The following is a 27,238-nucleotide window of genomic DNA, read 5'->3' as shown; positions in this document are numbered from 1 at the left end:
CTTTGGTTCTTCAGACTTTTTAAGGCTATTATTATTCATTTTTTAGTATATTATAAAAAAACTGGGTAAATAACTAAAATATCCCAATATATATTTCTTAAAAAAAAAAAAAAAAAAAATGCAATCGCCATTCTGAATTTGCCTGAAAAAGAATTGCTGTTCCTATTATGGCATTCCTTTTTTTAAATTTACAGATTTTGCTATTGAAAATGATATATTATCATTTACATTCACTTTACCTGAAAATTTTTCCTGCTTTTTCTTAATGATCAATCTACTTAAAATGTGTAAAATTTTACATATTTTTTAATTCTAGATTTAAAAAAAATCAGACACTGGCATTTTGTCTCATATTCTCTTTGCCTATTAATATTGCTTAGTTAAGTCTCAATTTAAAAACTGTGTTACGGTAACTGGTACAACCAATCAAGGGTATTTAAAGACAGTACTATCTATCTAGTGTATTTAATGGAGATCAGATTAAGTGAAATGAAATGTTACACAAATCAATCAAAGTTAAATTAGTCGAATAAAAACAAACTATTGCAGATAGAACTGGAAAATTTAATTTTGAAGAAAATTATTTAATGATAAGGTGATTTTAGGAATTACTTTATATTAGTGATATCTACTAACTTAGAAAAATTAGATGGGGAGGGGGAGTGTACATGACAAATTTTCTGTGGGTCTCGAAGAATTTCTTCAGCATTAGCAAATTTCCTATTTTGGACTGAAAATTTCCAAACCAATGATAGTTTGGAAATTATTTACAGAAATCTTACTTTATAAATAACCATCAAATATTCAGAAAGCAGGATATGCAGCTTTCATGCGAGATATTTTTTTCTTTTATACTGAACTTATCTGCTGTTTAAAAAAAAAAAAATCTTCAGAGGCAGGGAATTTCTCTCACATTCTTAACATTTTAAAAATGATTACAGCTAGAAAAATTTTTAAGCAAGCAAACTTCTGATGTACCTCTATACTAATATTCATGTAGTAAAATTGTTTCTCTCCCTAAATGAAGCTTAAAAATTTTTCATTTATTATTGAAAAAGGGAAGGACAATTAGAGAAGCAGCCTGAGTTCGCCTTCCAACCTGTACACTCCATTAGACATTTCCAACCAGAAAACATGAGAAAATAATCGTGCTCTGAGCAGGATTTTAACCATTTATCTTTTAATTATTCATACTACTTTTCATACTAGGTAACATAATAAATTATGTTTTCATTCATTTGCTAGCTATTACATGTGTACAGCATGACAACATGCACAACAAAATATTATAATTCCATTCAAACTTCCATTGGCCAATTGAAAGATGGGAGGAATATTCAAGGTTTATTAAAGAATATTTTGGGCACCCATAACTTTGACAAATAATAAAATGTGATCCCAAGCAAGCTTTGTATTAAAATTTATTGCTTTTCCATGTTTAATATACTGTTTATATAAAATATTTATATAAAATATTTATGTAAACTGTCACAAAAGTTTTCTTCTGCCAAATAAGATTAAGGAAAGCTAGTATCTAACTAAGTATTTAGAATTTAATCAGTATTGAGAAAGAATAAATATTTTTCCTTCTGTCATTTTATGTCTGACACTTTTTCTTCTGTTACTGTTTATTTATGAGTGAATAACGCTCACCCTCGCCACAGTCAGGGTTTTGCACTTTTGGCTCTTAAGTTTTTGCCCCTTGGGATGCTGGTTATCCTCATCCTAGACTTCTTACTTCCTTTGTGCGTTTTAACTGTTAAGATAGATTTGTGTGATTGAGCCCTATTGGCATAATGTTTATTGAGCCGGATAAACTGTATTCTTATATGGTATTCCGACAAAATATCATCAGTCAGCCAAAAACCCCAGCGGTTGTATGCTTGATGACCACCGTGTCATAAGTCCTTCATTGCAATTTTCCTTCCTTCTGATAAAGACTGATGTATACCTGTTCGCCCTTGAAATCGATAATGTATTAATGGTAATCTACATTCGTGCTTTGCCTAATTCTACTTAATTCTTAAGACTGACATTTCTTGCAAATAATTCCAGCACATTTAGTTAATCATTAAATAACTTACAATAATTTAAAATAAAAATAATCATATCATGTAATAATTTTCTGAGAAAATTTACAAAGTGAAAGAAAATTTGAAATAATTTTAATTCTTTTAAGTGAATTGTGCATGGTGATGTGTATTATTTTCATTGCATTATTAACGTAATATCAGTTGTAGATATTAATATTCCACGGAATGCCCTCACTTACAAATGAAGAAGATACATGATAATAACTAATGTTTTCATTATGTCATTGTTATCAGTTGTAGTATTTTTATATCTCAAATTTCTTTATATAATAAAGGTAAAAGAAAATTATGATGAAGTTCTTCAGATGGATAGATGCCATTTTTATATGAAGCACGTAGTACATATTACATTTATGTACTTTTAAATATAAATTAAATATGTCAATTAATGATTGCTTTAGTAAACTCAACATACTTATCTAAAGTCGGTAATATTAATTTTGAGGCATTTCTATGAATAGAATTCTGTAGAAATGCTAATATCTTGCATCTAATAGTTCTTTAAGAGCTTTGTGAATAAATTATAATCTTTTAACTTAAATAGGAGCCCTCCTCCCAAAAAAAGAAAAATATGGGGATACAAAGAAGATCCATTTGTTTTTTTAGAAGACACTGAAGAAATCTGGCCTAAAATAAGGTATGTTTTAAGCATTTTTTTTTTCATATATTCTGTCTCTTTCTTTACACACATATATATGTACACTGATGAACAATTGCTGAGAACTGATCACAAATGGCTATATAATACATAAAAAAAAAAAAAAAAAAAGTGTGATTGCAAGTGAAGTAAAAGTATGCCAGAATACTAGAATATAACAACAAAGATAATGTATTGCTCTCTGAAATCTAGAAGGCTATGAAAAGTGTTGAAGGGACAAAATGGTCATTTTGTGCTGAACACTTAAAAGTGAAAGAAAAAAGTGTGATTACCATCCACGGGCATTCTGGTGAATACGGAATATGGCCACCATGGAGAGCGATGCAAGATTCCACACATCATATCAAGCTTTGCACAACATTATCCATCAGCTGTTGGGGTAATTTATGCATGCTTTCTAGATACTCCTAGACAGTAGATTGTTCAATGGTGCATTGCATTGCCATTCATTAAAACAAATTTATCACAGACAGCACCACAGAACATACAAACATGAGGCAGCAGAACATCATTAATGAATCATTGGCCACTCAGGCCCCGTTCAGATGAGGGCGTAAAGGGCATAAGTGGTTAAAGCCGAGCTCCGTTGCCAAGGCAACCAGTCTCTGCTACGTCACAGAATCTGGTTTAGGGCTCGTGGCATAGGGTTCAAAGTTTTTAACTTTACGCCGAGTTTGGGATAAGCGTCGACCAATCAGATCGAAGCTAAAACGAAGCGGCTTTCTTTAGACAATTTTGCTGTCACAACGAAGGCGGCTTTTTTTTTTATTTTTTTTTTTTATTTATATATATATATATATATATATATATATATATATATATATAAAATATATATATAAAAAAAGAATATATATATATATATATGGAACACATCGTATCCGAATGAGTTGTAATCGTATCCGAACGAAATAAAGAGTTGATCTCGCAAGAAATCTACGATGATGACATGCATTTTTTAATGAGTTTTTAATGCATTTTTAATGAGTTTTCAATTTATATTGAAAAATATGGATGAAACTCGTAAAGCGAAAGTTAAGCTCAGGATTATTCACGCTGTGTACGATCCTGTAGATGATTGATCCCATCCAATATTTTCCATTTTATTATGAAAATTCTTTAAAAAATGCATGATTGCAAAAATTTTATTTTTTTGTGTAAATTATTATTATTTTCTTTCTGTCTATAATTTCCTGTTTAATTATTTTTGTATTTAAGAATAAATTTATTGAAAAAGCTGGAAATATTGTATTGCTATTTGCTTCAAATGCTGATTTTCTTTCCAAACAAACTTCATGAATTAATTTTACTAAAACATGAAATCAATATCAAGAATCTGCTTTTTTTTTTTTTTTTTTTTTTTTTAATAGTAAAAATATTACTTTAAAGAAAAAAGAAAAAATTATTTTCACTTATTTAAGAATAGTCACAATAGTCAATTCAATGGTGTAAGCTTTGTATAAGTAATTAAAGATTAATCTTTTGAGAAAATGCTCTTATGAATTCCAAGAAGGAAAAGATGTAGTAAAATATCCTTAAAATAATCAAGAGTCTAGACAGTTTTGTCTCCTGTTGAAGTTCTGTTCTGTTTTTTAATTACATTCTCCATGAAAGGAATTTACTTTTAATGAAACTGAATAGCACACATAATTCGTAACATAGACTATAATTTAATGAATAGTATTTATTATTATTATCCACTCTTTATTACTATCATTTGAATGGAATTTTGATCATTAAATTCATGCTATTTCTCTGGTAGAAATTCCTCGATAACGTATGAATGTTTATAATTTTGATGTATTTGAAGACTTGGGTACCTAAAATTTGTCAATGTGAAATTACTTTTGAGATTTGGTCGTAAATAGAAATGACAGCATATGTTGAAATTAAATTCAGGGGTGCGGCTTATACATGCAAATTATTAAATAGGTGTATACAAACAGCTGGCAACACAGCAAAATGTATTTTATGATTGAGCATAAAATACATTGTTGGGTGAACATTTCCTAGTATTGTACTAGTTGTAGTTGCTGGTCATTGTGACCAGTTGTGGGATACTATTACTAGTGATAATTGATACTGGTAGTGCAGCAAACTACTATAGTGATCGACAGGGACAGTGAATAAGGAGTGCTAAGCACACGTGTTTCACTGTCACAGAAACATGTTCCTTTTGATTGAAAATTTAAAAATAATAATAATAATAATAATGTATGGTAAGTACTGTTTTTAGCTTAACTGCTTTCACACCTGCAAAATGGAAAAATATTATATACAGGCTATCTGTTAGTTATCCTCAAGATTTTTTTTTTAACTAGGCATATTTAGAATATCGTATTTTTCCCAAGAGAAATTATATATAAAAATTGAAGAAGGTTTTATATATATAAATATGCATGTGCATGTTTATAGTATGGAGAGTGTACTACAGTACAATGCAGAAATATTCCATAGTGCTTTGCACAGAAATATATGTGCCAACCAAGTATTGGTCTTTCAAAAAAATATATCTTGACCATTTCGTTCTTTTTCGTTATTTACCTTCCTTCGTTGCCTCTTGGCTAATTAGAAGGGCAGATAAAAGATCATTCTGTTGAGCCAGTAAAATTTTGTGGCGAGCTGAAAAAACCATGACACAATGAAAAAAACAAGCAGAGCGAACGCGGGAAATCAATCGAGCGGGAGAACAGCGCGGGAAAGTTGTAGACATTCCACGCATGCGCAAATTTAGCGTCTCTCACTGGCCACTGCTTACACCTCGTTCTCCCCTATTTTATGCCCTTATGACTATGCCTCTATGCGCTTTACGCCCACATCTGAACTCACCTTCACAGTCCCAGATGAAAGCACATAGAGTGAAATATGGCTGTTGATCATGATCACAGCCCATACCATGACATTACATGTAGGATATTGGCCCCTTTCCTGTATGTTGACTGGACTCTATATATACTCTATATATACTCTCATGCCACCAAATTTAGACTTGATAAGGCCCTAAACTAATTTAGCCAAATTTAGACTTGATAAGGCCCTAAACTATTTGAGATATAGGGGCCCTTTATAAGTCTATTATAATATATTTTTATACTATTTATACTATATTTTAACCCTCTGAGTGTTACAGGTTTAGCCCTGAAATTTCAAAGTTCCTCAAAATGTCACGAATAAGTGATATTTTCTTGATTTTAATTAAAAAATGACTCTTTCATTTTGTACCTTGATTCCTTTTCTTCCATTATACATCCAAACTGAAATCGGATCCATTAAAAGCTAGCAGAAATTTTCATGTATAATGAATGTGGAAGGCAACCTTCTGTACAGAATTTTCCGGTCGTAACGCTGAGAGGGTTGATTTGGGGGGCTCTAAGCTATAGCTTAGGAAAGAAAGTGGGGGCCCTAAGCTATAGCTTGTGTAAATCTTATACGTAAGTACGGCCTTGCATGCCACATCAGTTGTCATCCACAATTAGATGAGAGACTGAACCTACTTTCATCTGAGAATAGTACATAAGCATAATAGTCTTCCCTCCAACTGCAATGCTGATGACACCATTGCAAACGGGAGGAATGGTAACATCTAGCCAAGTGCTCCACAACAGGTGTGCCATGAGTAGGATATAGGTGTGCCGCAATCAAATACATGTATTTGACATTTTGCAATTTTTTATCATGTATTTAATACACAATGACATTTGTTTTCCTATTTCCTATTCTATTTTAAATGTTTTTATATATTTCACTGTTGTGTGGTTGTGTGTGTGATTGTGTGTCAGCATTTGAATTTTTTCGGCACTTCCTTGATAACTCAGAACTCTTTGGTGTGCCATGAAATTCCAGAAAGATTTTTTGTGCGTCGCAGGTGAGAAAAGGTTGCGGAGCACTGATCTAGACAAATGAATGCACATAACAGCACGATAGAGGTATAGTCCTTCTTGACAAACATCTGGCTACAGTTTTTGGAAGATTCGCTTGCCAGTAACAGCAAGTAACTGATTTGCTACTTCCCTTTTTGTTGATAGCACTATATACCTATCTTCTGCAGGCATCATACTCGGAACATGACCTCCTCTGTGATGTTTGCTGCACATTTCATATGTTTGAAATGATTTCCAAAGCCTTGAAACAACACTATGGCTGATGTTGAACTTCCTGACAGTAATCTGTTATTTTTTGCCCTTCATCAAACTTGCCAATAACATGGCCACACATAAAATCATCTAAGTGATGTTGGAAAGACATATCGAAAATTGAAAGATTGTCAATCTATGTTTTCCTGTTAAATTTTGCTTTTGAACAATAACAGTGAATATGCATCAAATCCTAAATCCCTTATCAGCGCTATCAATGATGAACAATTTCGACAATCCAAAATTTGCATACGCAGAACAGATCTTACTGTATCCTGCACTTAAGCTAATTTCCACATTTTCCTGCCTTCGATTTTGTGGTTTCTACTGTCACCCGTCCTTAGCAATTTACCAGTGTAATATGCACAAACTCGTATTACATCTAATAGAAGAGAAATATGTCAATGTAAAATTTAAAGTTAGGCAAAAGAGCAACCTTAGCTTGCTGTAAATTAAAAAAAAAAATCTATTCCCAACTGAGGTTCTTTGCTTAATTTTAAACTTATTATCTTTCTTTGCCAAAAAATAATGTGATAACATACGGGGGGGGGGGGAATAAATAGTGATTGCATTCATTATATTTAATATCATAATTTGAAAAATGTCCAAATTTGAAAAAGAGTTCCAAATATTTTTAACTTTTATTTCATATTACCAAACTAAATAAAATTAGTAAAAAAATAATTTTATAAATATAACAGGCGTCATGTGATCCTTAAAAGTCCTTAATTCCGGTCAAAACTGACAAAAGATCCATAATTTTTCTCATCTGACATTTCTGTCTGTTTTTTATGACTGCCATTTTGAGTGTGAATTAACATTTTGGAGGAGTATTTTTTGCCAATACATTGACAGATATGTATTTGACGGGTTAAGATTTGATTCTTTGCTGCTACTTGATATAAATGGGAGATGCCCGAGTTTTATATACGAGGCTCTGCTTAGATAAAAACATAAAAAACATAAACATTTCAAAGTAATTCTTTTTTTGCAAATGAAGAGTTCATAAAATATTACATCAAAAACAACTTTTCCCTTTTTGAGATATGAGTTCTTTTATTACGCAGCACCAAATTTGGTTACTTATCAACATTTTGGCGCTTTCAAAATCAGTTTGTATTTAGAGATTTGCGAGATTTTGACAATTTTTTTCAGAAACATTACAATGCTGATAAATATCTTAAAAATAATGATAACAAATGAAAATTATAGTAACAAAATACCATTAAACTAAAAATTTATATTTTCTCCTGCCATATTTTAATATCTCATTACTTCTATTTTAGTGACTTAGAAATATTTTATTCTGAAAAATAAGTAAATGTTATAAAGCATGGTTTCTGAAACATGTCTTAGAAAACAAAATATAAATGCTACTGTAATTATTTCAAAATTAATATCATTTGACTTTTTTAAATACATTTTTCATGTTAAGAGTTTTTTTCCCCGCGTAATTATTTCAGGATATTAAGATGTGTATTAGTTTCCTCTTTAAAATTCACTTTACACTTCTCTTTCCTGAATTCCCCCCCCCAAAATCTTTTGCCTTTTTGCTCTTACAGAATTCATAGGGATAATTTTTCTTTTGGATTTCAGACCTCCCATTTGGGAAGGTCTAAGGGCAAGATTTATAGACTTACAATTTCCAGAAAAATGTGATGTAATGAAAGTGTCTGTGTGGTTATTAACTTATAACAGATGTGGAAATTTGTGATTAATTACTTTACTTTTGGAGAAGTTTTGGAAGAACAGTGAAAAGATTATTTGAATTTTCTACTTTTGATCCCAGGAATCTTTAATATGTTTATCTTCCTTTTATTTTCTTATCTTTCCATTAGACACAAGCATCAAAGAAAGCAAAGAAACTGAAAACCGACAGTTAATTATAAAATAATTATTATTAAAAGTTTCAACATATATATCTCAGTATATACCTCAGTGCCTTCCCTAAATTTTGTCACTCGGTGCTTCTCTAAATCCTAAAAATTATGTCACACTGACTCTGATACTGGTCTTGATCTTATATCATTTCATATTTATTATCAATACTCATATTACTAAAGAAATAAAATTAGTAGTTTCTTCTATGCATTTTAAGTACAAGCAGCTCTTTAGAATAAAAACAATCTTTATTGAAACATGGAATATCTAAAATGAAGAAGAAATTCATTGAAAAAGAAATTGGTTTTATAAAGGGATAGAAAATTATTCTTCAAAGGTACATTGTTGAAATGTTAATAAATTAGGAGATGAAGGAGATTAGTGAGAACATTGATTCATTTATTTAAACAAACTTGGAAATGTATGTAAATTAGGTAAAATATCTGGAACATTTTCAAGCTTAAAAAAAGACACTTAAACATTTTGTTTTTTGTTGTTATCAAACATAAATTTTTTGTAGTTATACTAATATCATTTTAGCATCTCCATTGTAAGTTATAACTGCTATAAAATGTTCTTAGTGCTTTTTAATAGATATTTTTTAGAAATTGAGAGGGGGGATTGTAATTGTAACCTGTAAATCAGGTTATAACTAAGAGTAATTAACTGCCCACCCTTAGAAGTTATCTCTACATGCTAAGGTGAGTTAGTCATCTCCTTAATATGCATGCAGGATACAACACAAAAATGTAAAACTTAGCATAAAAATTTATTCCTTATGGCTGATAAGATTTAAAGTTATACAAAACTTCTCACCTCTGGTATTGGAACTTTATATATTAAATAATGTATATTATATTAACTGGGTTACAACTTCAGAAAATCTGCAAGAAGCTATGATACTAAGTGTGTTAAAGTGCAACTATAAACACTTACAAACATTTGCTGTTAACTAACATTCTGATCAGTGGCTTTCTGTCTCTAAGCAAGCAATTGCAGTGGCAACGGCCAAGCTTCTGTTAGGGGTCATGCTGATTATTATTTTACTTCACAGTTTAACTTATGCCAATTAACATAAAATTTGCATATGTATCTGGACTGAGCGAATACGTGATGAAATGAGGCATAAAAGAACAAATCAATATAAAGTTACTTCTTAGTACAATTTAAATAAAAAGCCACTAATCTTCTTTAAAATATGTGAAACTTTTGTAAGTGTAAAATATAAATATTTTGATAACTTTCTGTAATTTATTGCTAATTACTTGAAACAATTTGTGAAATTAATTTTATTCTTGAATTAGTTTTGTAATTAAGTTAAATATTAGATTATGTTTCATAATAATATATCCTACTTACAAATTTATTTTATTTTTACAAATTACAAAAGTAAAGTTCAGGTAAAAATAATTGCTTTAGTTTATTGAGTTCTTATTTGCTTGGTGGGTCCTTAATTGTTTTCATTGATGGTTCTTAAAAGTACTTAATTTCCCTGTTCAGAAGTGTGTACGAAACCTATATAATGTATTCATAATCAGGAAATAAAAAAGGTAAATATTAACTCTACTAATGAATTTCTTTAACTATCAATATAGTATATGAATTTTGAAATGTGCCTTTTTCAGAGATTTTTACAAATTAGAGGATTTTCCTGCTGCACAGCTTCTCAGCAGGTGTAGAGAAGGGAAAAAACGAAATTTATATTTCACTTCAAGTTTGGTGAAGAACATTATTGAAGAAAATTCTCAAAATCTAAAGGTAAACATCTGTTTATGCACAGAACCTAGAAGAAATCAGCATTTTGCTCTTCACTCATGTATATAAATATATATTTTTTTATTTTAATTTCAGATAATAAATACTGGCATCCGTATTTTCTGCAGAAGTGAAAACAAAGATACTACATGCATATTTAGATTGACCCAAGAAGTAAATTTGATTCTTTATCAATATTTATTACCTATTGCATGTTTATCTGTTCATTATATTAAATATTTTTATTATTTGTAGGGCATACAAACAATTTTGCCTTTCATGAGAGACAGGATGATGGAAGTCAATAGAGATGATCTTATATTACTGCTTACAAATGAGTATCCTGCCCATACTTTATTTAGTGAAGAGACACAGAAAAAACTCTCTAACACTGGTAAATCTAAACTTTTCTTTTAAGTTTAACTAATGATAATATGGAAATAAAGTTAACAGTCAGATATGGCTTACATTTCACAACCTTGTAACAAATTTGCCCTCTATATCTGACTGGGAAGATAACGGACATAAAATTAAATTTATTTCATGATTTTATAAATTACATGACTCCTATTTGTCTGGATAGTTTTAGTTTTCTCTTAATTCCAATGAGAATTTCTTGGGGAGGGGGATATGATCTTTTTTATATAATCAACTGTTGCTATATTTTTTGTTAATTATTCAGAAAATCTATAAAAAGAGCTTGCTGAGCTCTCCATTAATTTCTTCATATTTTCTAATTAGAATCTATGTATTTTAGTACATGTCTGCCAACTTTTTCAAATTTTTTTTGTAATTGTTATGAAAACTATTCTCATTTTACAATCACATGCACAAGAAGTATTTTTTATGAATCATGCAATATTTTGTAAAGATTGTACTAATTTGGTGATTTATCACTAAAGATATCTGGGTTATTGTTCATTCTCTTTATTACACCAGGAAAAAATTCTTTTTTTGCAGTATGAATTCTTTTATTATGTATCATTAAGTTTGGCAACCTTAAAATCAATGTATGAAAAATAAAGAAATCAATGGAAATTTACAATTTTTTTCTGTCAAATGTAATGACATTGATTATAATATCATTAAAACAGTGATATTAAAATTATATTTAATAAAAATAATTTCTGTGTAAAATATTTTTATTTTTCTCCATCATGTTTTAAAACACTTTTCATTTTGGTGACTTCTGAATATCAAAATTTAAAAATAAGATAAATCTTTTGAAGCTTCTGAATTACTTTTAGCAAAAGGAAAAGTTACTTAATTTTTTCTTTTTTTTTTTTTATGCCCTGATTATCCATATCCCCCCCCCAAAAGAGTAGCGAAGTATTCTGAATTAGCAGAAAACATTTGTTTCGCCATCTTTATGTGTCATAAATAATAATAAAAAGGAGCATTTTATAAGAAATGAAAAAATTTGTGAGGGACAAAATATATATAGCTGATAATTTTCAGTTCTACAGCTGGTAGATACTGTTTAATTTAATATAAAACGTGTGGTATATGCATTTGCTCTTAATCAAAAACATAAGTAATAATATGGCTCAAAAGTTTAGTAATTCTACCAAATATTGAAATTGGGATGCAGATAATCGGAAATTATTTTTTCCTTGTGTGTGTGATATGTGCTTTTCCCAGTGTAATAGTTATAAAATACTGAGATCTCTTCATAAAGAGATTTCACAGATTATACTTTTCGAATATTTTTTTTAAAATCCTTCGATTTTTATGCTTATGAAACTGGCAGTTAAAGTACGTTTATATATGTATTTTATGTAATTTCATTACGTGCTTTTTTATATAAATATTATAAAAAGAATAGCATTACGTTTGATTTTTAAGCTTGATAAGAAATTATTTAGAGTCAAACCTCACTATAGAATACCTGGCTTATAACAAACAAACATTTTGTTTCCATCGAATTTCTTATGGATTCAATGTTATTTTAAATGGCTATATCAAAATTTCAAATGGATAAAAATCAGATATAACACATTTTGTTGGTGTCTTGGACTGAATTTTTTTATTTATTTATTATTTTTTTATTTATTTATTTGTTTGTTTTTATTTTTCAGAGCTTCTTCTACACTGGAAAATTACTAACCCTTAAATTCATCCTGTTTAGGGTATTAGAATAAAGAGAAACACTCACTGTTCTTTTCTCTTCAATCCATCCTTTCTCTATGTTCTAAGCAAAAAGCTATGTGAGGCTGCTGTAGCTTTCAATTTAAAAGAAACCAAGACACACAATTAATGAGAAAAAACCTTAAGAGCCTTAATCTTACTGTGTTATGCTTTGAACCAAAGAATCATTGATCCATTGAGACAAGGAGCTTGAACTGATTCTTTGAATGAGTTGCCAGAAAGCACTCTATTCAAGGCTGATGCTTATTCATAATTGTAAATGCATATTTTAGATGGAAATATGTAACAGGAGGAACGGGTCTAAACCATGACGTATGTGCTAAGTAATTTTTGTAAATTTGTTAACAAATGATGAAACTGGAAAACAACGAAAGAGGAGTTTAGTAAATCTATATAATAATAATTGTAATTACCTTTTAATATGTTTAATTAAAGCTATTATTAACATCTTTTGGGAAATATGACAGTGCTAATCACTCTTTCTGTGCAATTCATTGATCAAATTTTACTCTTCCGTGAGATGATCCATTTTTCCGCATAGGATTGAATATAGTGAACAAATTTTCTGTCTCTTGAAATTTGTTATAATGGCATTTGACAGAAATATCATAAAAATAAGAATGAGATTACATGTTTAGTTTCAGAACTTTCATTAAAGAAAAAGTTAATTTCATTGATTTTATTTTATCAAAAAATATGTTTTGTATTTTATTATATTGAAATAAAAATTAGTGTAATGTAAAATCTTTTAGATTATATTTCAAAACATCATGATAAAAATATTAGCTAATGTCAGTCAGTACCTTTTTCACTTGTCAGTGTTTTGTATGCTATGTTGTCTAAACTCTATGAAATTTTATACATTTTTTTAGATTCAGGATGCCTGGTATTGTGTTACACTGGAAATAAAGGGTAAGTTTTAGTTTCATAATTGCTTGGATTTCTTGCTATATAATTAATATACTGATATATATAATTATGACTTTAGGCAATTTATTTTTTTAATTATAAAATGAAAATTATTAATTAAATGTACAATTACAAGCTATAAACAGTCATTACTGTGAAATAGAGTGTCAATAGGTTTTGGCTAAGAGTGACAGTTAACTGTAAATGTAAAAAATCAAAATTTAAATGAACAAGACCAAATTTAAATATGAGAAAGGAAATCTTCAAAAGGTGGTCATAAAGAAATCGATACTTTGTTCAGCATCTGGTACAATTATAGTATGACCACCTCCTGAACATTTCAGACAGATTTTGATATCATAATTGCATCAATATTTACATATAATTTTTCATATTTAAATTTTGTATTGTTCATTTAAATTTTGATTTTTTATATTTATAGCAAACTGGCAATCTTAGTTAAAGGTTGTGGGCACTTTTATTTTGCAGTAATGATTTTTATAGGTTATAATTATAAGCTTAAACAATAATTTTTGTTTTATAATGTCAAAAAAGTTTATTTGCCTAAAGTCATAATCTATTTTAAATAATTATTGGATAACAATCTGAGCTGTAATTGTGTTGAATATAGGTGTTGAAAATCCTATTTACACATTATTTGTTATATATATATATACGATTAGTAAGAAATTTAAATTAATAATCAAGTTTAAAGTTAATTTAGTCATTCTAATAATTTATAATTAATTTCAAATGTAGCATTAATTAAATTATAGTAACTATTACAAAATTACTTTTAAAATTGTAAAAATTTCTAAAACAGTAAGTACTAAAAAGAGCACAGATTAATGAAGTAGTGGTTTTTTACTACTAGAAATAGAAGCGAGTAATTTTTTACTTTGTTTTTTTCATTTTATCATTTAAGAATTTGCATTTATTTTATAAATTAAATTGTAAGTTGGTTTTTCTACACTTAATTAAATTTTCTTATTTATTAATTTGTGCATTTTGTAGTGCTTATTGTTTTTGGAAAGTTTGAAATTTTAAAAGTAATTTTGTAATAATATATACATATATTATTTTTACAAAATTCATTGTATTCATAAAATATTTATTATATTCATAAAAAGTATTACTTATCAAGTAAGTGGTATCAAGCCCAATTTTCAAGATTTTAATTAACACTAGAAATCAATTTTATAGAACTGTATGTAAACACAGAAATACTAAGTCAAAGGAAGCAGCATGAAGTTTGCTCCATTTATCCAAATTTTGAGAATAAAAACATAAAACCGCAATTTCCCCAAACTCAGAAAAACGGAATCACTCAGGGGATTCATACATGCAAGAGAAACTGCACAGTAAATGTGTAATGCAATACTCTCCTATTTCAAGATGACTGAATTTTTCCCCCTCATATTTGACATTTTTTTTAAGTGTTACTTAGTTTTACAAAGCAATAGTGTACATTCTTTTCTGGTTAGACTAAGATTATAATGACACTGCTTAATTATTGAAAGTATTATAAACTATTTTACTTTATTTATATTTCAGAGCTGAAGATGAATTTAAGATTGAGTTGTGTGGATGGAAAGGAAATCAAACTTTACGATGTTATGTACCAAAAGTAGGACGAGCACATTACTTGAGGATATGTGGAGTTGATGTATCTGAATATGGTAAAATTTTATTATTATTTTTATCTTAAAACAATATAAGTTGACTAAATACATTGAGTAGTACTGTTCAAAATTCTTATCATTTCCCTATATATCCGTTCTGTCTATATTTGTTTAAAATGCTTGGTATAAACTGAAATTGGATAACAAAATTATGATGTATGTTGTAACTACTATGAAGAGTAGTGTTCTAAATGCGATTTTACTAGTTTTTATGATAACAAGAGGATTCATTTATTCTGTTATGCCCCCTCCCCCCACTAACCACCTTTATAAATATCCTTAAATGAAGTTTAAGTGTATCATACCTTAGCTATTTTCTTTTTAAAAAAAGCTACATTTTAGAATATTTATGGGTTTAAATTTTTTATAATTATTAGATTTTTAATTTTGTATTAAATTAATTTTCTAAATTTTATATTACTCTCCTTGAACTTAATAAACTGCTATATCTCAAAAATAATTTTTAAGGTAATCTTAGCTAAATTAACTATTTTAAATCTTTTCAATTATTAGATTTCTTTTAATTTACTGTCAGACCATATTCTGCTGTGTACTAAAAGTACTTTTCATAATATCCTTTTTGCAAATTTTGAAATATATCTAAATAATAGATTTTTAAAAAATATTTCAAGGCAAAATAAATTATTATTTATTTAAAAATTCTAAAATCTTGGAATGAATTCCAGTTTTCTTAGTGTAAATCTGTGTGATAAAAATTCAGCTCCTGAATAAATTTAAGACTAACCAAAATGCTGTGGCTTTGCTATACAATCAAAAATTGATTAAATGCCAGCAGTTAAAAGATTTAAGTACAAAAATTTCAAACCTTCATATTTTTTGCAGACTTATATTATTTAGTAAATATATTATGAAATAATATATGTAAAGCTTTAGGACTCTGGAAGTAGTGTAAATTGAAAATGCAGTGTAATCTCGATTATCTGGGCTAATGCAGAGTAAGCATGTCATGGATAATCGAAAAACACAGATAATCCAAACTATCAATTTTCGTATATATTGTATGCATTTCTTTCTTTAAAAAAATTATAATTTTACTTTTTTTAGACTGTCTGAATATTTCTTGAATTTCATTGCATATTTTTAAGTGCCATTTTATCAATGTATTCAAATCCCCCTTTGATTAACAAAGTTTCAACAAAAGTCATTGCTGTCTTAGGACTAATGTAATTGTCAGTAGATCTTCTTCACTTGTATTTTCAGTGCTACTGTCTGTCCGCCTTTTGTGTTCTTGTAGCATTTGAAATGATATCCGCATAACTCATTATAAGCCTGGCTCAGTGAACCATTCTTCAATACAGTAGACTCCCGATTATCCGTGTGCGGATTATGCGCGGAGCGAATTATCCGCCCTGCCGCACAAAGGTTTTTTTTTTACACAAGCGTAAAGCAAAGAAAATAAAGATGTTCACAAAACTGAGCCAGACATTAAATTTGCTTATTTATGGCAAAAATATCCCAGGCCTTCTCGGAACCTTACCCTCTGATGAGTAAGTGATTTCTTACTCACCCTTACAGTGCCCGCTCCATGGCCCTCTCTCGTCTTAATCTTACTGATACGTCCACTTTCTCCCACTCGACATTGTTAGTTTAAGCCTGATAGTGTTTGCGAACCGGTCAGAGTTAATTTCTTATCTTTTATTGTGTTTAGTGCTTGTGCTTTTTGGTTTTGTGTTTTTTGTTATCTATTTAAAATGTCAGGAAAACGAAAGAAGGTTGTGTTGATGATTGCGCAAATGGCGCTACAAGGCAGCACATGGAATTGGATTACGGAATCGCAGAAACAACAGCGCGTGACATTCTAAAGCAAAAAGACAGACTGATGAACTTTGCATCTCAATGTCGGACAGTGCTTCCGCAATGAAAACGCGAAAAACTATGAAGGGTTCTACCTTTGATGAGCTAGACACGGTATTGACAGAGTGGTTAGCTCAAGTTCGAAAAGAGGGTACTCCTGTAAATGATCTTATCATTGCGGTGAAGGCAAAAACCTTGTTTGAGTTGTTAGGCCTGAAAGGAAATTTTGATGCGTCTTCTGGCTGGTTGACTCGTTTTAAGCAGCGGCATGGAATTCGAGAAATTGACTTCATGGGGAGAAATTTAGTGGTGACCAACAAGCAGCCGATGATTTCCACCATGAATTTGAAGAATTTGTTTTAAAAGAAGAACTATCTTTTGAACAAATTTACAATGCCGTTTAATCGGGACTTTTGTGAAAATGTCTTCCCACTCGCAATTTAGCATCTGAAAGTGAAAGTAAAGTGGCGGGTCATAAAAGCAGCAAGGAAAGGATCACTATCATGTCTTGCATTAATGCTACCAGTGGACATAAACTTAGACTTGTTGTCATTGCGAAGTAAAAAAAAACGAGATCTTTCAAAGGCACGAGGATAGAAAATTTGCCCTTTGATTACTTTAACAAAAAAAAAAAAAAAAAAGGATGGATGAACTGAAACATTTTTCAAGATGGTTCAAAAAAATTTTTGTTCTTCAAGTGCTAAATCGAAAACCTGCCTGAAAAAGCTGTGCTATTGATCGACAACGCACCTTCTCACCCAGCAACAAGCATGCTAAAGTCTTCTGATAGACAAATGTTTGCAAAGTTTCTCCCCCCAAACGTTACTGTGCTAATCCAACCCATGGACCAAGGAGTCATTGCAACAATGAAGAAAACATACCGAACCAAGCTGCTAATGACCAAAATTGAAGAAGGTTATTATCTGAAAGAGTTTTGGAAACACTACACAATCTTGGACAGCATTTATGATATTGCATCTGCATGGGGCTCAGTGAAACCGTCAATCCTCATAAAATCATGGAGAAAACTCATGCCTAATGTTGAAGCCAACAACAACCTAACCCATTTGAGTTGTGAAGAAGAGAATGAAGATGTAGACACGCCCACTGCAACTCTTGCCGATGTGGTGAAAACAGTTCCGGGTGGTGAGAATGTCGATGCTGAAAACATTAACGAGTGGTTGTAGTGTGACGTCAACGAACCTGGCTTCAAACGCTTGACAAATGACGAAATTGTGAAGAAAGCAAGGGAAGAGACCGAGAATGAAGGAGAGCAAAGAAGAGCCCACTGTGCAGATGCGGAAGCAGCTTTGCAACAAGTTCCACCAAATGCATGGCTCGAATCCCACCAAATGCATGGCTGTTTTTATGTTTTTTCCCACATGTAATTTGTATATGAGCCAATTACCCTTAAAAATTCTTCCATGAAGGCATTCCTTCCCATATGGCGATAGCTCTCAGTGCTTTGTCATAATCAAATAAACCAAACCCTGATTTCTGTATTAGGAAGAATCTTTATGCATGTTCAAACTAGTGTTATAAGTTTTATGTTCAACCAAGCTTTTGCTACTTCCTATATGGCATCCAATACAGTCACCTTTTACCAGAAATTCATTGAATCATTATCTTCACAGCTAGAATTTTGAGAAGACCAGCTAATTTCACTGATGATATTACACCTTTAGCCATTAGCTTAATTAAACTGGAAACATTTGGAGGTAAAAATGTAGCTATCATTAGACCATCTATTGTTTTTTTTTGCTCACTCTGATGCATAGCATTAAATGTGAATGTTTTGTCAGCACCACATATGGATAATCCACACGTGGAAATCAAGATTACACTGTGCATTCTTCCAAACATACGTTACTTAAATAAATAAAAAATTGAAAGGAGAAAGAATGTAACACTTAATATGCATATCTTAGTAACAAGAAAAAATCTACTATTTGTCAAAAGGGAAATATGATTTTATTAAACAGTACATGGCAAACATTTTTGAAATAAGAAAAATAAAAGATAACTTTTTAATCAAAGTTATTAAAATTTAACTTCAAGTGAAACCCTTTTATAATTTACAGTAGTTAAATGAAGATCCCCTCCTTCCCCCCAAAAAAAGTCTCTTTAATGGCAATTATATATCCTTAATTGCTGAATATTTCAGCTGGCTTTCTTCATCAACCAATGAATCATTTTAGTGCTGCAATACATACTTGAGCACTAAGATCACTGACAAGCTCTAAATGGGCGGCTTTCATTGTGAAGCACACAAAAATACATTGTTTGTGGGTTAACTTTCTACCACGTCAAAGGCTGATAAAAAATTGTCCAACAAAGTGTGTGCCACATCTAAGAAATGCTCTTCCAGTATTCACTCTCGCAGAAGTGTAGTCTCCCATAGTTTGTTTTGAAAACTTTGGGAAAATATTAAACGCCTTTTGGGCTAATTATTTTTTAATTAAAAAAAGACTTTGGGGAAAATATTAAACAGTTTCTGCATTTTTATGGATTATTGCAATTTTTTCCATGTGTATTTTCACTATACAATGTAGCAATTCTTGTAATCATCTTTATAATTTCATTACAAATAAATTCAAATCTGTTTTGTTTCTGCTTTCAGAGAAATTTATTAAATAATGCAATCTGAAATATGATTTAATAAAAAAATTGAAACTTATGCTAAAAATTCAAAAATATACATTCTTTCAAGATAAAAATTACATTCCAACTTGTTATTGTTAATTGAGAAAATTTCATTGAATTTAAATTAATACAGTCAAAAGTTGTTAATCCGGACTCGTTGGGACTACGGCAATTCCAGATTATCGATTTTTCCGGATTATAGATCATCAGTTTAAATATGGTAAGATGGCATGCAGAAATTGCAAAATTAAAAATATGGAATCGTAATTTATGAAATAAAGAACAATTATGATCTAAAGGATATCAAAATTTACAAAAAGAAAAAGCTTAATATTTATTTGTTTACTTTATTACACATTTCTTTCAACGTAAGTTGTTTAAGTTGCTTCGTTTCATGTGATAATACTTTCTCTTTAATTCTATTAAACAGACATAATTTCTTGTTTAGTTACAAAGTTCCTCTGTTCAAGTCCTATAATTGCTGTGTCGAGAATACCGACTAATTTGTCAATCGAAATTTTTTCGTTTTCAAAAACCTCTGTGTCAATTTCTTCACTATCGGAAGCAAATTATAATGACGAGGAACTTGATTTAAATCATGTCAAAGACGCAGTACAGGGAGATGAAATACTATATTTAGTAAGGAATTATAAGCCAAATAAAATAAAAACATCTGCCCTGAAGATAAGGATAGCGCTGACAGTGACAGATCAACTTCTGATTCATTGCGCGCCTCAGCATCCCCCCCCCTGCGCCGCAGAGCAGCGTGAAATTGATAAATAGATTTCGAAACATACTTTCGCTTTGTAGATCCTTTACATATTAGTAAATATATATCGGAAATTCTATTTGACATAATCAAAATTTCAAGCTTATTTTTATAAAATTGCTCTAACAGTCTGCAAAAAATAATAAGGTGACTCCAATTCGAAGATTAAGGAACAACGCAATCTGCAACGATAATTTTAGCTTAGCTTATACCGTCCGTTATACATTAAATGCGCATGCGTAAATGTATTATGCGAATGCGCACACGCGTATTTGCAGCCGTAAAGGTCTTTCGCGCACGTGTAAAGGCCTATTGACGCATGCGCAGAAAGTTTGTAGCTTTGAGGTCCGGATTATGGGTGTCCGAATTAACGACTTTTGACTGTATCTTTTGATATTAATAAAAAAAAATTGAAATCTAATAAGAGTTGTTGCTGAATGAAATGTGAATCCCCCCTCCCAACTAGTTGCATTAAAACTCATTTATCTGTATTTTTAGAAATGCGAGAAAAGAAAAAATTCAAACTAAAAGACGAATCCAGTGAAAAAGATGCTGAAGATGAAAATGGCATAACTGTTATGGAGGATCATACAGAAGTTTTACCATCGGAAATCAAGGAACTTGATATAAATTCCATTCCTGTATCTGATATAAATGATCAATTGACTACAAAAAGTTGATAAATAAAATATATTTAAATTAATTGCATTTATGTATACATCATACAGTTTTGTGCCTTTCATATAAATCAGTATATAGTGAAATTTTTCACAAGCTTACATTGTCAAGGAATTTTTCTGCAGAAAGTTTGCAAGAATACACCTTTAAAAATATCATAATTGAGTTAATTTTATTTTAATATATATATGTACTACCTTCGTATATATAAGCATTTATGTCATGCCAAATGCTTGCTTACAAAAGATTTATATGTTAAAATATATATAAAATATTCAAAAATCTATATTTTTTCTTTCTACTGATATTTTACAATGTAATTTCAGTTCTACGGTAATAAGCATTTCCAGTTAGAAAGTTTTTAGTTTCCAGCTAGAAAGTAACATTTTCTGCCCAATTAAAACATATTTCCAAAGCACCAAAATCTTTTTATAAAAATATAAGAAATTATTTTAATTAAAGCTCAATGGTGATGCTTCCAATTTTGCCTTCCCTTCCTTATCTGGGGAAATGAAGAGTTACCTAAAAAGCAAAGATAACTTATTTCCGTACATATGAAAATTTTTCATACACTTGTTTTTGTTTGTATATTCCATGGCAAAACTATTACATATAAACATTTAAGTTAATACATATTCCATATTTTGTCTCTCAGCTTTTAGTATGTAATGCTGATAAATTTTTAACTGTCAGTTAGTTATAAGTAATACAGTAATTCTGTAGCTATCATCATATTTAAAAAAATTCAATATTTTCACTTAAATCTGTATATTTTTCAAACTTCTCAAAATTATGTACTTGAGTTAATGTGAGGGAGAAAAACTGTTGAATTTTGGTCCCAATTTTCTAATAAAACATAAATTTAATAAATAGTCCAAAACTCCTTGTGTGATAAAAAGGTGCATTGTTGATGAAAGTGCAGGATTTAATTGACTGCAGGTACATCACAGTGTTGCAAGAGACAGAAGGATTGCATCTAGTTAATGAACTTAAAACTCAACTTAAAACTCAATGCTAAATTCTTTAGGCAGAAGATGAAAGTTTCTCTTGCAGCCCAGCTTTTTAGCCAATCTGTTGCTGATGTGATTAAGTTTTGTACTGAGTTTGACCAAGGTTTTAAATTTAGATGCATTTAAAAATTCTGCCTCAAGTTAAATTCAAGAAAAATTAATGATTTATTTGCTATTTTAAACTCAAGAAAATTAAAGCAAATAGGTTTGGGGAAAGCCATGAGTATACAGAATTGCAATTTGATAACTTTTGTTCCATTAACCCTTTGTTGCTCAGTGTTCTACTACATGGAACACCCAACTCGAATCACTTCTGAAACCATTAAATTCAACCGTAAATGGATAAAAATGCCTTTATAATATACTTTGAACATTTCTTTTCAAACAGTAGATGGCAGCATATCACAGAGAGACCCAGAATTTTCACCTATGATGTGTTATTAAAATCCACTTATTTTTCAAGTAATTTTCTCTATTTTTTGTGACACACACACAAAAAAAAAAAAAAAAAAAAATTGTTTGAAAAAAAAGTTCTGTATAATTTTAATGGCTGTACTCTATATTATTTGTTCTATATTTTTTAAAATTTTTCATTCAAAAAGCATGTGCAGAATCATCGAATAAAACAGGGTGTTCCATCAGCGGAAACACTGCGTTCAGGTGGAAATTTTATCAGTAGCTCGAGTCATCTTTTCAGCAGCTCGAGTCATCACAAAACAAGTTTTGTGTGCAAAACCTGCAAAGTTGGTTTGTGCTTCTATCAAAAAGGTGTGACATGCTTTGAACAATTTCATGAAGCTAAGAAATCGAAAAATTTGTAAATATTTTTTTTTATATAGGACTTGTGTGTATATACATATATTTTATCACATTTATCCATATATATTCAAGAATATTGTGTATATCCAGAAAACCACGTATACAGCCATAATGCATAGTTTTTTCATTACTATACAAAAGCTTCTACTCATTTTCGTGCTTCACTGCAATGCTCGTGTAGTTAGTTGCACTTTAAAAGCTCTGGCGGTGCAGTGTTCCACCTCATGGAACACCCACAAAATTAAAACAGTAAGTGCAATTTTTACAAAATTCTACATATATACTCCTTTAGGCCTGAATAAACTAAATACTTTTTTTTTTTTTTTTATTCCGACTTTTAAAGTATAGTGTGCCACAAAGGGTTAACGCTAACTTCAAAGTTAGCGTTAATGGAATAAAAGTTACTGAATCCGATCGAAAAACTGGTTTTCTAGGCTTTTGGGTGTGAGAGTTATAAAATATTAACACAAAAGCTGGTAACTTCATATCAATTATTATTGTTATACCTACTATGACCTAAATTAAACCAAAATCACAATGAAATGTTTTTCAAATTATTCATATACGAGGAGGATGTAACAATAATTCAGTATATCAGTTTAAAACTGCATAACTGCATATAAAAAACTACTTATAGGAACTCAAATTAGTGATTTTGCTATTGGTTATTGCATCCCACAAGAATGCATAAACACCTTTAATGCAACTAGCACAGTTATATCTGAGAAAGTAATCGATCTGGCAACTGTCAGGTTAAGAGCTATGGATAATACAACTAATGTATCTTGGAATGCTATAAATTTAGACCAGATCATGATTATGTGTTTAATGCAGCAATATTAAGTAAGTCATCAGGGCATATTATTTATTATATTTGTTGTTTTGTAAGAAGAAAAATATCTTTGAAAAATTAAATGTGAGATATTTCAAAGTGCATTTATATAAAAACCAATTTTTCAGTATCACTGGTATTGTTTAAAAGCAAAGATAAACTTATTCATGTGTTAAAATGTCTATTTTATATGTAAAAAAGTGACTTTTTTTTTTCATATAAATACACACAATGCAATAAATAGATGCAGAATTTTAACTATTGTTCAGGTTTTAAATGCCTTGAAAGGATAATAATTTATTTCCTTCATTAAATGGTCACGTGTATATGTCTCCACTTAATAATCATGGAGTCCATTTAGATAATTCATTTATAGAAAATTGTCTCTGTGTAAAGAATTTATATTGAGGTAAAATCAAGTAAATACTGCTGAATCTTTTCGACGATTATACACAAAAGTTATTTTATTTAAAGGGAAGTAAAAAATTCATATTTTAATACAGGTAATATATAGCTTATGGAAACAATTATCTCTCTGTTTTGGATTATAATATATCAAACTTAAATTATAATATAATGAAATATGTCAAACTGTATATAAAAGCAGAAAGGTATGTAAACTTATGTCTTTTCATAGTTATTTCTGTGTAAAAACTACATCCCAAAATATGTTCAAATACTTGACAATTTGTATGCTTTATAATTATTAAAAGGTAAACCAAAATATATGCAATCAAACACAGCTATAATTTAAAAGCAAAAATTTTTACTAGTCAAAGGAATGTGAACTATCAGCAAATATCAAAAATAGTTATATTTTAATAGCAATGATAGAAGAAACACATATGCATAGATCGATAATCATAAGTATTTGTTTCTGGTCAATGCAGAAGTGCACCAAATCGAGATTCTCACCAGAACAGCTCCACAAGACAAGTATCTTATTTTTGTATCATTGATCCACTCCTTTTTCAGCCAAAATATTAACATATAGCCCCACTACACTAAAAATACTGTAACTGCCAACAGTAAACATTATCTTAAGATGTAACAATATTTTGTTTTCCTTCTCAGTTACTGATTATGAATGTCGATGTAGATTGTGTATGGTCTGATCAAGATGATAAAAACACATATATAGACAAAATATGCATGGTTTTTTTAGACAGACATTTCTGCAGAGTTTAATTGCTTGTTATAATGACATTTTTGAGCTATTCTGATCTTTCAGTCTAATACATAATGATCTTAAGGAATCCCATAAGTAAGAAATTTTTCAAATACACTCTATCACATTATTTGAATTCAAGGAGTACATCAGACCTGCCAACATTAGCAATGCTGGGAATATGTTACAACATGTAATGGTACTGTTTAAAAGAATATGCAGTGCAGTAGGGTATTATTTGATAGATGTTACATTCAAATGCTGAAAGAAAAATGTCTCTGTTCCTACCATAATTATAATAATAATCAATAATTCTAGCATGAGTTTATTAATATATTATGAATTCTGCTATATCCTATATAATTGTGGAAAAAGTTATAGAGGGTGCTGTGCTGGCCTGTATATATAATTAATGAAAAGTTTCATTGTTGAGAAAGTGCATAGGTGTGGTAGAGAGTGTTAAACGAGCTATAATGTAAAACAAACAAATATGTAAACATTTGTAAATATATTTGCTTCATAACGTAGAATGAGATAAAATAAGTGTGTTTATTTAGTGCAACATAACATCAAACAAACCACTGATGCTATGAGTCAACAATACAGAGGTGATTTTGATAGAGTTTTGATAAGTTCTAGTGCTATATTTTTCTGACTCAGAATTATACTCTTTATATAGCGATGCTAATAAAATACATGTTTTTAAAATTGTTTAATATGATTTTATGAGATTCAACCTATAACACCTGTTATGCCATCCATTGCTCGACGAAAGGGCGCGCTCTCCTGCTATTCGTAAAAAGCTAAAAATAATTTATTTCTACTTTTAAATGAATGAAGTTTTCTGCGATTGTGTTTCAGAGATGTGGAAACACGGGATTATTTTTATTGTAATTGTGTTCTAAAGATATATAAGTGTCAGGGTTCGTAGCGGTCCTTACAAGTGCTTATAAGTCCTTATATTTAAAAATAAAATATAAAGGCCCTTATAGGTGCTTACTTTTTCTTTAAAGCCCTTATTTTTTTGTTTTGAGTGCTTATTTTTTGCTTTTAGTGCTTTTTTTTTTTTTTTAATCCTTTGTTTTTAATGAACGCACATTTTTCCCCGTAACAAAGCCGAAACTAAATAAACAACTTTTCTTCCTTATATGGAAAGTCAGATGGTGAACCATACTCCCGGAAATAGCTTTTTCCCCTTTCTCTGCATTAACATAACCTTTGGAGTGCACGAAAAGTACAGACAGGTGCCCGTCGTTCTATTGGTCAAAGAATTGCAAAAGCAGTAGAAAATTCCAGTACATTCGGCATTCTTTTCCTCCCACCCAAATACTGCACACGTTTGAATTTCTATCAAGATCTTTATAATTTGCATTCTCGTTCTGCTTGGTCAGTTCATATTCGTGTTTATTATGATCATTATGCTTATATTATGAGCATATGTATGAATGTTTATAATAACATAGTTGCAGTAACTGCTGAAGTATAGTAAACTTCTGAAAATGGTTGTGTTTTAACACAGATTAGCTTTCTAATGAATAATATTCGGAATGGCTTAAATAAAGGGGAAGTAATCAAATAGTCAAAATAATTTAATTTTTTTGGCCAATACATTATACAGTACGAAGATTGGGAGGTTCTCCCCATTCTCCGCAAAATCTCGAATATTGAAACTGTTACAGTTCGCTGCATAACAAGCAACGGACCTTTTTTTTTTTTTTTTTTTTTTGGTCACTTTCCAATCTGGATTGAATAGGACTAAAAGTTCTGCGGTCTACCAACCCAAGCAAAGAATGATTCTATTCCGGAAATTTAACGCCGTCTGTTGAAAATTAGAATGAAAAACACCCCAGTTATTTAGTTCTTTATTCTCCCAATACCGGCAGCTGTTGATTCCGATTGCGTAATATCACGTAGGGAAGAATTACGGCGCACGTATTGCGCAATAACATTTGATGTTCTGTCCGAGATTTGTTTATGAACACTTTTTACTGTGCTTGCTAAGCAGAATATTTTTCAGTTCCATTTTTTTATTTTTATATAATGCACATATCAAAATGTCAAAAGCATTTATTTAGCGAAAAAAACTAAAGAGCGGCTACAATCTACCCCTTCTCTTCCGCTCCTCTTTTTCAAGTTACGCTCGACTGTCCGAATATTCGCCAATTTCCAAGTATGCGGGTTAGTTAAGCTTTTACTGTTAATTTACTGAATGAAGCAAATTTCTGTCCTTCTGATTTCAGAAATGTTC

General features: G+C 30.1%; 1 protein-coding gene across 1 annotated transcript in view; it reads left to right on the top strand.

Annotated features, from left to right (window-relative positions):
* Nsun2 (tRNA (cytosine(34)-C(5))-methyltransferase Nsun2) overlaps window positions 1–21,186 on the top strand; it is a 116,206-nt gene extending 95,020 nt beyond the window's left edge. Inside the window, exons 15-21 of the mRNA XM_085813300.1 lie at window positions 2,638–2,730; window positions 10,388–10,520; window positions 10,614–10,691; window positions 10,773–10,911; window positions 13,538–13,577; window positions 15,129–15,253; window positions 20,982–21,186. Coding sequence (XP_085669426.1) covers window positions 2,638–2,730; window positions 10,388–10,520; window positions 10,614–10,691; window positions 10,773–10,911; window positions 13,538–13,577; window positions 15,129–15,253; window positions 20,982–21,163 — 790 coding nt within the window. The 3' untranslated portion in view covers window positions 21,164–21,186. The remainder of the gene's footprint in view (window positions 1–2,637; window positions 2,731–10,387; window positions 10,521–10,613; window positions 10,692–10,772; window positions 10,912–13,537; window positions 13,578–15,128; window positions 15,254–20,981) is intronic.
* Window positions 21,187–27,238: the final 6,052 nt, after the last annotated feature.

The sequence above is a fragment of the Stegodyphus dumicola genome, chromosome 3 (assembly GCF_044657685.1).
Source record: "Stegodyphus dumicola isolate Sdum_Otavi_A_Nest chromosome 3, ASM4465768v1".
Lineage (NCBI taxonomy): Eukaryota > Metazoa > Arthropoda > Arachnida > Araneae > Eresidae > Stegodyphus > Stegodyphus dumicola.
This window is presented reverse-complemented; position numbering and strand designations above follow the sequence as displayed.